The sequence below is a fragment of the Aythya ferina genome (assembly GCF_964211825.1).
Source record: "Aythya ferina genome assembly, chromosome: 2".
Classification (NCBI taxonomy): Eukaryota; Metazoa; Chordata; class Aves; order Anseriformes; family Anatidae; genus Aythya; species Aythya ferina.
Window position 1 is genome coordinate 23,966,836 of NC_140297.1, and position 12,882 is coordinate 23,979,717.

Consider the following 12,882-nt stretch of genomic DNA (forward strand, 5'->3'; position numbering starts at 1 on the left):
AGTAAATGTTCCTTCTGGTCAGGATGCATACTTATTCATGTTGACCTTCTTTAGGTCCCCTAAGCAGGGAGATCATGTATTGCTGCACTTAATGCTGTTTAGTTTGTATGTTAAGAATAAACCTGTTAATTGGGGGGTTAAAAATAAAGAGGAGAAATGTAATAAGGGATGAAGATCTGCAGCATATCACAAACTAGTTCAATTTTTGCAGTATATACAGTCTCTTGTAAGAATTCTGTTAATTCTATTTTTAGGCAGTACTGATATGTGGTGAGGGTCAGTCAGGTCTTGATGACTGAGAAGCTGCATAGTTGGCATGGTACATAAATGAATATGCTAGAAAGAGGCATTAGATTCCTACAACTGCCTCGTCATTTCATATATATTAGAAAGCCTCGTTATTTCATAGAAGCTAAGGAATGGTACTTTACTATCATGCCTTTCGAAACTTCCAGTGCTGTTTAATACTGGTAAGTAGGTCAAATAGTAATCTTGTAATGAAGTTAAATAGAAGATGCTCTTAAGCTCTTGTAATTGTCCTGCATATTGATCTTTAAGTTTACAGTAACCTAAAATGGACATTATTGCAAACAGGACGCTTCAACCTACAAACGGCTAACGTCTTTGAACCTGTACATGTAAATTACAAGTTGGGTAGTTGCTCCCATGTCAAATGGGAAACAGTTAGGAGAGACAGCCTTCGTGTCTGGTTCAAGGCAGTCTGCGAGCTTTAGTTGCACCAGACATGCAATCCAATTAGCATAGGCTTGCAGCCCCTCTTTAAGTGTCATGGCTAAGAGCAGCTGTGGCAGCTGACGGTAGCTTTTTGTCATGCTGCTTTTTTCATCTGTCTCTCTAGATTGCTTTTGTCCACTTACTGGAGCCTGAGACAACTTCTTCAGTCAGAATATTGGTGCAAGTGATGAGCTGCTGTCTCCTCGTTTAATATAAACTAGTGATCTATTTAAAATGCTGAGATTAAAAGAAATTCAAACCTTGGATGCAGTTTTGAAAGCAAGACTGAGTGCAGAGGTTATCTGATGTAACTTCTGTGGCTATCTTCATTCAGGAGGAGGGCTTGTCATTTTTCGTAGAGTACCTTCTTTCCAGGGAAAAGAATGTGTGAAGTCACAACCAATGATGCTCACACAGGATTCACCCACAGTTCTTAATGCCTGAGCAGTTTGGTTCCAGTATCGTGCAGCAAAACAGATCAGAGAACTTCAAGTTAACCTAAAGCATGTTAATGCCTTATTGGTGGAAAATATCTGCTCACTGTCAAGCCTGTTAGTTCATTAAAACTAAAGCAAATATTGTTGAGAATAGTGTGTAAAAATGGCACATTCACTTGAACTACTGGGTCTAGCTGTCTGAAATGTTTTTTGGTTATGTGTTAGAGGCAGGGCAATTAGGACTACTTGCCCTCTTCAGAATGATATATGAAGATTTCACCATTGAAGTTTCATACCTTCCTCTGAATAATTTGAAATTGGCACCAATTCCATTGAATCTCAGCAATTTAAGTTGTGAGAGAGCGATGCTGAGGGTTTTACTGCATTACCTTCAGATGTGTGAAGTATCAAGTACGTATTTTGAATGAATTATAAGAGAGACATAGTAAACACTTGCCAGAATATATAGAGAAGTATGCAATCTAACTAAAATCAGGAGAGTTACAGGTGTGTGTGTTCTTTTCAGGTAGAAGGTGACTTTTTTAGTGTACGTTTTGTAGCTTTAACAGGTCACAGACATTTACTGGTTGTGGCAACTCAACCAATGGGGACACCTTCTTGATTATCTTAGTGATTATTATTATTATTTATTTTTTTTACCAAGACTTAATTTTGATTTAGAGATAACCCCCTTTATCCTTTTATTCCAAAGTTAATTTTGTCAGGATATCTGGCACCCCCTCCTACAGCTTTGTGGAAGATTGTTTTGAGATTTGGTGCCTGGAGTTCTGAGTGGAACTGCTTTCTACAGGTTTAAAGATACAAAAATCTTGATCTGATGTGACTGACTTATTCTTTGGCAAGTAACAGCCATTAGGTATGAGGAGGGCTGGTTTTGATTTTTAACTTCTTACAAATTGGCTGCTTGAAATCTTTACAATTTGAATAATTACAGGAATTTTTGTGTGTATTCCTGAATACTTGCTGTTCCCTATCAGGTAGTCTGCAGTTGCTGATACAATAATCAGCCATGCTTCTTCCTTGGTATCTTAAAACTTGCTGGTAGTTTGAAAGAAATGCCATAGCAGCAACAAGGTAGACAAGATTACAGTCTGCATTTGGTGTTTCTGAGTTTCAGATAGAGCAGTGAATTTTGAACACCTGTATGCAGGTGCATGTGGAAAAAGTATGCTGTGTGAAGATCTGAGGGGAGTTCCTAAAAGATTTGGTAGAGACAAGTATAGTCTTTTCTGCTATTGTGAAGCTGAATGCTTAAGAGTTGGGGCTGTTTGGCTTTGCTATATTCTTTCTCTGTCCTAAATGAGTGAGCTAGAGAAGAGTCCAGGCTTGCCAGTCATCAGTATAAAAAGGTTGGCAAAAAGGTACTGGCAGTTGTGCTGTTCTTTCACAACAAAAGGTCAGCTTCTGAATTCTTATGGGGCTCCTTTATTTTCAGTACATGCTTCTGCCTAGCCTAAATCTGGTGTGTGGTTTTAAAGTCTCTTTGAAATAGTTGCTGTATGGAACAGTGATTGCTCAACTAATGCTTAAAGAAGATGGTGTGCGTATCTGGTCACTCAGTAGAATTGGATGCCTTTGCAATGCTTTCTGCGACAATATTCTGGTTAAAACATCAAGAATCTTTGTGATGGAAACACACTGCAATCTGCTTGAAGTGATGCACTTGTTCTATCCCTGGAGCTTTTGGTGAATGCAGAGGTCATCTTCATTTGTTCTTAGAGATTGTTGTCCTGTCCTGGAAATGCAGCAAATGGCTGAAAGTGACAAATGGCTGTGTGTATTCAAAGCAGTACTAAGTCAAAATAGCAGTGCCTTACATTTAAAAGGATGGTGATCTTAAAATAGTTTTAATTTATAAACTGGCCAGTAAACTGGTCACTTCGTGAGCCATCCCTGCTTAGATTTTGTAAACTTGTCTCTCACAAATGCGTTCTGCGGAGTATACCTCACAAATGAGAAATGTTTTCTCCTTAAGAACTTATCATATAAATGATTTTGGAGGGAGAAACCATGAAATACCTATTCATGATAATAGTCTGAGAAATAAGAGTGTTTAAGAACAATTTCAATTTATTATTTCATTTGAGTGTCTGGGTGATGATAGATCATCTATTGCAAGACAAGAACTGTCTTCTAGTTTTGTTATATAGAGTCCCTATTTCAGTGGGCTCAGTAACTCAAGCCTTATAAGCAGTACTGGTAAGAAAATGATTAATGCATTTATCTTATTCTTGTTTTGCAGGTCTTCTTCAGGACTCTGATAATCCATACAGCAGATTTGAGAATGAATAAAGCTGAGCACATTCCATTAAGTGTATAGCTCCAGAATACAGGAAGATTTTTTGTTTGTTATCATTTGCCCTGTGAGATCTATTTTTCCAAAGATTGTTCTCCTTTTACCTCCCCCACTCCCAGTTTTAAAACTAGGCGTGGATGAGGACTGCATGAAATACTTATTTCTTTTACCTATATAGGATGATTTTTTATAAATGCTTTTGGTTGTTGAAATGTTTGCTGCCTATATAGACATCTGTGTGAAACATTACCTTTCTTAGTCTGTCTTTTGTTACCTTATTTAGATGGTTTACAGTCATGATCATGTATTTGAATTCAGTCTTAACTGCCACTTAAACAGTTGTTCCTGTGTTCCTAAATAAAGATTTTTTTTTTCCTTACTGTATGTTTTATAAAAATAAAAGGCAACAAGGAAGCATAGCTTCACACAGCAGAAATAGCTCATGTTTGTACTGAGGAGGAACTACAACGGGCACATTCTTAAGTGTTGTTATAGAATGAGAAGTGTTCTATTTTTTTCCCCCCCGGAAAAAGAGGAAAGACTAATGCGTAAGGGTTGAGTGAGGGGAGCTTATATGTGTTTGAGTAATTAAATGCAGTAACAGAAGTGCTAATGTATACTTTGGCTATATTAATGATTTTGAAAAAGAAACTACACAGCAAAATGGGCAAGATTTACTTTTGGTAAAATGTACCGAAACTGATGATTGACTAGATGAATATACACCTAACTTGAACCCTGTGAACATGGTCTCTTATAACTTTAGTGTTTAAAAAATAAAAATCAAATGTTGCCAGGATTCTGCAGTTTGTAATAGAGTAAGCGTGGTGGGTTGACCCCAGCCAGCAGCTAACACCACCCAGCCGCTTGCTTGCTTAAAGTGAAAGGGGGAGAGAATGTAACAGCAAAGGTGAGAAAAACAGTATGTCAAGACTAAGATGGTTTAGTAAGTGAAGGAAAGGGGAGGAGGAAGGGAAAGGAGAAGGAAAAAAAAAAAAAAAAAGCCAAAACCAAATGATGTGATCACTACCTCCCTGAAGCAGACCTCTGCCCAGCTGGTTTCTGTGCACTGACTAGCTCCCACCAAAACACCCTCTTCCCTTTTTATTGCTGAGTATAATGTTGTGTGGCATGGCAAATCCCTTTGGTCAGGTTGGGTCAGCTGTCCCAGCTGTGTCTTCTCCCAGCTTCTTGCACAGCCCCAGCCTATTTGCTGATGGGGGCAGAGGGGGGAGGATGAAAACCTTGACATTATGCAAGCGTGGCTCAGCAAAGGCCAAAGAAGTGGTGTGTTAGCAACTCATGTTAGCCACAACTACAAAGCATGGCGCCATGCAGGCCATACTGTGAAGAATGCTAAATGCATCCCAGACAGTCCTGTATAGTAAGAAAGTGTTTGTTTTTTAACCTTTTATTCTTTTCTATAATATGATTTATTTCCTTTCTCTCTTCCTAGAGGTGTTTCATTGGGCGTTTTTACTAGCTTACCAATGTAATACAAGAAGCAAGGATCTTGTATGGTTTAGATAACCTCTCTGTGTATTATCCAGTATTGTACAGTATATAATATATTCATGTTATTTTTATCAATGTTCTTAAAATAAATCCTTTAATATCCTTAATTTGGTTCTGTTTAATTTTGGTCTTTACAATGTTAACCTGGTTTAAAAGAAGTGATCAAGTGTGAGTTAGAGAAGGGCAAGAATGTGGTTTTGCTTTTTGCTGTTTTCTGACAAAAGAATGAGAATGTGATGGCATGTAGATGTGGTGTGAATTAAATCTTGTTTGTGGGTACAGAGGTGAATTACCATTCCTTCCAGTGCCAGAGTACCTGCCTGTACTTCAGCTTTGGTAACTATCTTCTATTGCTGATTTCGGTACAGTGTTTACTTTTTTTCACTGTATTTTTCTCTCTGAATATACAGTTCCTTGGGAATTTATGTAAAAGCATGGCTCCCAGTTCCTGGATCTGTAGTAGAATTAGCATTGATGAAACAATGGTGCTGTTTTCTTTCTTTTTTTTTCTTAACTCATATTTAGCACTTTTTAATTTAATGTTTTCTCAACTCAGCTGTTCTCAAGTCTGAGGTATTACTCAAAGGGCTGTCTTGGGAGAATGATGGTCTGTGATAAGAGTGAGTTGATAGTGTGGAAATAAAACGTGCTGATGGTATTCCCTGGAGAGATCTTCTGCAAAAATGATGAAGGTCTGCCTGCTGTCTCCTGATCCAAGTAGTGACATTCCTGACTTAATAGAAACACATTTTTCTTCAGCACCTGCTACAGTATACGAAGGGCGGGCTGTCATGTGCCCTAACAAAAGGGGGAGGAGGGCAAACCTTTCTTAAGAAAAGACTCAAAATACTTCGGGGAAATGGACTGGGTGTAGAATAGTTGCCTTTTACATTTAAAGAGAAGGTTGAGAGAATGTAATTACAAATATGTGAACCTGGTGGTTGTGGGAATCAAAAAAGTAAGAATTAGTCAAATTTATTTTAACCTGTCTGTTGTTATATTCTAACTTGACAGTAGGCTATAATTTATACAAGTCAAGCTGGACATCCAGCAATGTATGATCTTGCTTATGCAGTTCAAGACCAACTCAAGTTCAATTTAGTGAGACCGTTGTGGGCAGCAGCCTTACAGCTCAGAAAATGCAGAAATCCCCAAACAATTCCCAGACTTCAGATTATTTAACCTATATTTGCGTGTTCACTGGAGGAGTTAATTGGATGGAACATATCCTCATTTCAGTATATTAATTGCAGCCTTCTCTGGGCTTTCTTGTATATCAACGTTTCTTACTTTTCCAGAAATAGTGGGTTTGGCTTATCAGTAGCAAGGTTGCTAGTCTATGTATTGTAGTGCAGCCACAGGAAATTGGGAAAAATACAGTAAAAAGAAGTAACAACGTATCTTTCGTTCCCAGGTGGGTGAACAAAGGCATTTATCATTTTCAGTAATGAGCTCCCCCTTCTTCATGCTTCAACAAAAGAATTAGAAGGGATGCAACGTATAAACAGAGTGAAGCTACGTAAGGAAACAGCATGGCCTAAGCTGTAATACCTCTGCTAATCACCTGGTTTTGTCAGGCTTCCCTCCCTTTCCTTCAAGCTCTATTCTCTCTGTCCTCTGTAGACTTTTTCAGTGGTTATTGCTCATTAGTTTTAGTAGTGAAGGTGTTACTGTCTGAAAAGAAGGGCAACTAAGAAACTGAGAAGTCTAAATACATGTTTATCTTTCAACAGAATGGAACTTACCGTCCTGAAAACTCAAATAGGTTCAGTTAAATTTAATGTTGACGGATGTAATTTGTTTATGTAAAGAGAGTTTTGGTAGATTGAAGTCTGCTATTTTAGCTTTTTTTTTGTTGTTGTTGTTAGTGCAGAAGGATAGTTTTTGCCACTTCTGAAACCTTGGGCTTGATGATGAGTCCAATTATTTTCTGCACCATGTCCTATTTATTTATTTGATTATGAAACAGGCATATGAAACTCATTTTGAAGAATGGTCAATTGTCTGATATTTATTTGTTATGGTATCTTCATTGTGTTGGACTTCCATACATAGTTATTGCTGCCTATCCTTTCAAATAATGTGTGCCAAATTGCTATTTCTTACTATACCAAGTAATATACCAAGTAAGCATCCAAGGAGTTGATGCATCCTATGGTTATAGAGTGCCTACGAAAGGGCTGCTGAACATGCAGTGCTTGAGATTTTCAGTTTGTCCTGGAAGGAGTGCAGGAATTAGCTAGCATGCTTTTCTTCCCCTCTTCTTTCTGCCAGGAACCAAACAGGAAAATAATAAAGGGAAAAAAGAAGCTTTTGGAGGAGATGACTGGGGAGAGTGGGGAAGTCAGTGGCTGGGAGACAGTGATGTTGGCAGTGGTTGCACACTCTTCCTGCCTGTCTCTGAGCTTGGTCGGCTCTGGGTTTGGGGCTGCAAGCAGCCCTGACTGCCCTGTGCTGCAAATCGTGACTCAGAGGCTGTGTGGGTGGAGGCTGTTGAAGGCACATATGTGCTCTCGTCTCTCCAAAAGACAGCAGTGCCAGACTTGTTGCCAATTGACTGATTTATGTGTTGAGTTGGCCTCATTCTATAACAGCCACTTGAAGGAGAGAGAGGAGGGAATACTTGTCAAAGTATTTCCCAGACTGAAGTATGGTTCGCTCCAGAATATTCCTGAAACCAGGTTCGTGCTGGCAGTGTAACACTTCACGGAACCGGCTGAGACCACTCCCCAAATACTGCTTTGCCCAAAACTTGAAAGGAAGGGTTATGCTTGTGATACCTTCCAACAAAATCCCAAACCTATAGAACCTTTATTTATTTAATGTCTTCATGTGGTTTATGCTCTGGCTGGGGAAATGCATTCAGTCTTTTTTGTGGCATCATTAATGGTTTGGATGCAGCATGAGAGGATCATATGACTGAACACTTAGAAATGTGTGCTGGCTCCCAAACCCAGCACTCTCCTTTTTTTCAGCTTCATGGTATCTTCATGTCTAGGTCTTCTTGCCATGTATCACTGCATGTGTGAGTTCAAGTGCATTTGTCCTCACCAACACATTTTAGTAATTAAAGAAAAAAAAAGTTACTGCTTTATCTTCTGATGCTGAGTTCCTTACAACAGGTATTAAATGCCAGAATGAGAACAAAAGTCTTTGTTCCTCTCTGGTTCTTCATGCTTCTTTAAGTTAAAGTGATGTGGTGAAGGCTGGGCAATATGCAAGCAGTGGATGGACCAAACTCTCCATGAAAGGGAAAGGCTGTGAAGGGAGGGCAAAAGGGAAATCACAGCACTAAGTGGGAAAATGGTAGAGTGGTGGTCTTATGTATCAAAATACTCAGCTCCATTGAGTTGCCTTATCAAGCACTTTCACATCAATTTATTTGCTGTATCAACAACCAGGCTTACTGTGTATAGAAAGAGTGGCTGAAAATGCCAAACTTTCCTGACCTATCTTACACAGTTTACAAAGAAACTTTTTGGTGGTGTCTTATGTGAGCTTCCACAAAGCAGGAGGGGCAGAAACTAAGTCTAGACCTAGAGAAAACTGCCAATGGGTTTCAGCAGTTTAACAAGTTTATCAGTCTTCTGACCGGGTAGCTTGACCATTGGTATATACTGTAAATCAAATGTTGGAGTGGCTTTTCTGTTGCTGACAAAGCAATTGTTTCTCAACATGAAAAAGTAATAGAGGGCAGAGTTTTTGAGCTGTCACTTTGAGTCAAATGCTTGCTTGGCAGACAAATGAGTAGGAGTAAGCAAAGTCACTTTGAGAACCATGTAAGCTTGAATCTCTGTGTGTATTAACATGATAAAGATGCAGGATGAAGATAAAGTTATTTGCAGCCTGTCCAGAGACATATTTTTCCTTTTTTTAAATTTTGACCTTCAGCCCAGTCTGTGCAAGAAGCTTCAACTGGAAATACAACTAAAATGATTAGGAAATGTTTAATTATCTCAAGTTTAGGTGGATTTTCATAGCACTGTTTCTGTCACAGTTCCTGAGCTAACTGTATCTCTGACCTGCATCTCAAGGGCAACCTTTTCTGCACCCTGGCTGTCACCTGGCTTGAAATGGAGTCAGGCACTTGGTGTTCTCAGACCAGCCCTAGTTACTGATTTCCCAAGCAGCAGTTCAGGTATGGTACATACACAACACTTGACCTCAAGAAAAAAGGCCATCAAGCCTACATCGAATCATGGAATGGTTTTGGTTGGAAAGGACCCTTCAGGATCATCCAGTTCCAACCCTCCTGCCATGGGCAGGGACGTGTTTCACTAGACCAGGTTGCTCAAGGCTCCTATTACTTTTTTTCCTTACTTTTCCTTTTTATCCATATGGCACTTAATTTCTTATAACCCAATGACCTCTTAAGTCCTCAGCCCTGGCAAAACAGGGCTTACACCTTTTCAGGGTGTTGTGGGAATCTGCAAGGTGACAATTTTACATATTTCAAATGTACCAAAGTTTTCTTTAGTGCTACAGTCTTCTTCCTGCTTGTTCTTGAAGTTCCACTAATCTACAGAGTAAATTCAGAGCAGTGAAGTGCTGGATAGATTAGATCAGCATGGAAAAGATTCAGCATGTCATTTACAATGAGAAATCCGACCTCTCTCACCTGCTGGAGTTCTAGGAACGTGTCAGTGAGTGCACAGATAACATCAATCTAGTGACTATGACACAGCTGGAATTACAAAAAACTTTTAACCAGAGGTTACTGAAGAAATGAACTTGACTCAGAATTGGAGGAAAGGTTCTTTCACAAACTGAAAGCATGTCAAAACGAAGATGGAAATAATTTTTAAGAATGGAGAAGAGTGAGCCACAGGGATAGATGCTAGGACTCAGCATCCTGGTGAACTAGAGAAGGGGGTGTGCAGTCAAATCTCCAAGTTTGCTGACAATAATGCTGGACTATTGGTGAAGCTGTTCATGGAAAGACCTCACAAAAGTGAGTATGTGGGCACATGGGCTTTAGTGCAGAAAAAAGTGAAGTAATGCAACTGAGGAAAAAGACTAAGCCTACACAATGCCGAAATTGCAATTGGCATCTGCAGCTCCAGAGAAAGATATGAGTCGTTACTGACAATTCTCTGAAATCATATAGCAGCCAAAAAAAAAAAAATCGCTAATTGCAGAATTTCAAATCGCTATGAAATCATATAGCAGCTACTGGATTACTGAGCATCAGGAAGGGGGCAATAGGGTGTCATTTTGTTACATGGAATTTTCTGCTTTATGAGGAGAGACCAAAAAGCTGGACCTCTTCAGACCAGAGGGAAAAAAACAGAAGAGAGTGATGTGATTGAGGTTAGAGTAATCAAGGCTGTGGATAAGGTGAGATCTGAACTGCAATTTCACATCACCAGAACCAGGACACCCATGGTGAAACAAGCGGGAGATCAATTTAACACAGACCAAGTACTTCTGGAGCAAGCTGTCATGGGGCGGTGGAGACAGACAGTATCAGCAGGTTCAAAAATGCAAACTCATGGACAGCTAGTCTTCTTCAGTGATGGGAATCCTAAAAGGTAGATAGACCCTATGACTTTGTTAATGAAAGTGTGAATAAGGGACAGTATGAGGGGAATGGTCTATAGTCTGTGGTCTCTTAAACAGCAATTCTATTTGTGACTCTTTCCTTATTATTTTTATTTGCAAGATATGAATTAAACAAGCAAGCAAACAAACAAAACAAAACAAAAAGTTTTGTGGCAGGACTGACACTGTTGCAACAGACTAGTGAAGTGCTTTGATGCTTTATTTGACCAGCTCACAGCGAGAGCCAGAATAACAAAGACTTCTTTCTCTCTGCCTCAGCTCATTTTGTGCATGCCGGTTGCTGGTACAGCTATGCTACTTTCCTTGCAGTTACAAGCAAGAAGCAGGTGAGCATTTGCATGGCATCATGTTGTCATGGCTGCATTTTGGGGCAAGCTGGTGGAGAGAAGGCTCATTCATGCCTCCACACAGACACGGTACCAAGAGCAGAGCATGCTCCTGATGGAGCTGAAGAAGTATTCCCATCCTTCCATACTCAGCAGCAGAGATCGGTTGCTGTGGATTAGGAGGGGTAACTTTGATTTTAGACTTCACAGTCTTAATTATGTCACTGGACTTTACCTCATGGGTCATTGTCTTCTGGAGTTTTTGCAAAGATCCAGATGTCAGCACGGCAGTCAGCCTCCTTAACAGGCAGGAGAATGGTGGCTAAAGGCACCATTGGTCTGATACGAGAGAATTTCTTTTATTTTCAAGGCTACATCCCGCTCCTTGTGTCTGAAGCTATTTGTGTTAAGAGTTGGAGATGATCCCTTGCAGTGTGCAGACATCCAGAGTTAATCTTAGCCTACACGTTAGGATAACACTAACTGGTGAGAAGTCTTCAAAGTCAGGGAGCAGAAGTCAGTGCCTGGGAGCAGGAAGCATTCTGCAAAACATAAACCACTTCATAATCTGCTGGAGCTTCTACTTTTTTTCCTACATCATCTTTTCCATTCCCTGTTTGGCTGTTGCTGCATCTATTTATTTGCTTGTTTATCTAACATTAAGAGCCTGGAAGTCCTTCCTGCTGCTGCAAGGATCGCTTCCATTTATTCTAAAAGTCTGCTTCAGATCTTCAGCAATCTGCCCTGCCATGGTGCACCATGATATCTTTACAGCTTTTACATTTTAAGACATAAGTAATCCTTTCAGTTGTGCTGAACTTGAATTTTCTGCCATGTATGTTCAAGAATTTAATCTCTTTATACATATGCCATTAATTTCTACAAGCTGTGGTCTTCCATCTCAGCGTTTTGCATGATGTTTCATAACTGAATGTCTGTGATGTGAGCCCTCTTTTAAAACTAAGCCACATTTACTCATGCATATTTCAGCACTCTATATAACAAAGCATGCAGCTTACTTTTTTTTTCCTGCCCCTCTATATCATTTATGGTCTTGAGATTCATAGTACTCTATCTAGACAGTGTAAATTGTATGGATATGTTTGATTTCATCAAGTGATTTGATGTACAGATGGGGAGAAAAGAGGCAGAGCACTGTACAGAAATCTAGTTTAGAGCTATCTGAAGCAAAGAGTGGTTGGGTTTAACATCCAGTAAACTCTGCTGCTACTACGTTTCTCTAAAGCATGTAAAGAGGCTGACATTGCTTTTAAATTACTGGGAGTCAGTGCTGCTCCCACGTGCTCTGTTGGTTTGACATTTGAGGTCCTGCTTCTGGGGACGCTTAAAAAGCACAGCGCGTGGGAGCAGGAAGCTCAGTGGTGAGGCCAGCTGCAGGCAATGCTGGAAATCCCTGAGCTCGTAGGAGATGAACCGGTGGAGACCAGTGCCAAAAGAGAAAATGCATGTGAGGAGCTCTCCCAGGATGGGAACAAAGAGTTTTAGCAGAGGTTTTAGCCAAAATAAAATATCTCACTATTTTTGGAGATTTCGGTTTCACTTTGTACTTTTTCCTCTTTATTCATTAACAGCATTATAAAAACTTTCAGAAGTTCCTTATCAGGAATAATTTCTTAAGTCTTGGTGTGCTGTTATACATTTGGTAGGTGAAGTGTGAATAACACAGAATAAAAACATTTAGGGAGATATTTTTAAAGACATTAAACATCTATTCCGGGGTGCAAATGTCATGACTAGCTGCATGCTCTGATCAGTTTCTGCTTCTGCTGAAACACACACTTCATTTTAGTGCTCAGCCCTGTACTGTAAATCCACAAGAGACCAGAACTTGAGGCAGGCTGATATCATGAATGTCTTTTGAGGCAGTGGGATCAGGTGGACTAGGCCTCTAGGGGAGGAGATGCCATCCATACACGCAAATTATGCTAAGGTCATTTCCAATTTTCCTTTTTATTAGAATTGGTTTGTA

At 39.7% G+C, this 12,882-nt stretch overlaps 1 protein-coding gene across 2 annotated transcripts in view; it reads left to right on the plus strand.

Moving 5' to 3' along the window:
* LOC311431750 (pituitary tumor-transforming gene 1 protein-interacting protein-like) overlaps positions 1-5,111 on the plus strand; it is a 28,580-nt gene extending 23,469 nt beyond the window's left edge. For both annotated transcript variants that reach the window (XM_084509572.1, XM_084509571.1), the window contains exon 7: positions 3,436-5,111. In XM_084509572.1, the coding sequence (XP_084365698.1) occupies positions 3,436-3,485 (50 nt within the window). In that variant the 3' untranslated portion in view covers positions 3,486-5,111. The remainder of the gene's footprint in view (positions 1-3,435) is intronic.
* The last annotated feature ends 7,771 nt before the right edge of the window (positions 5,112-12,882 follow it).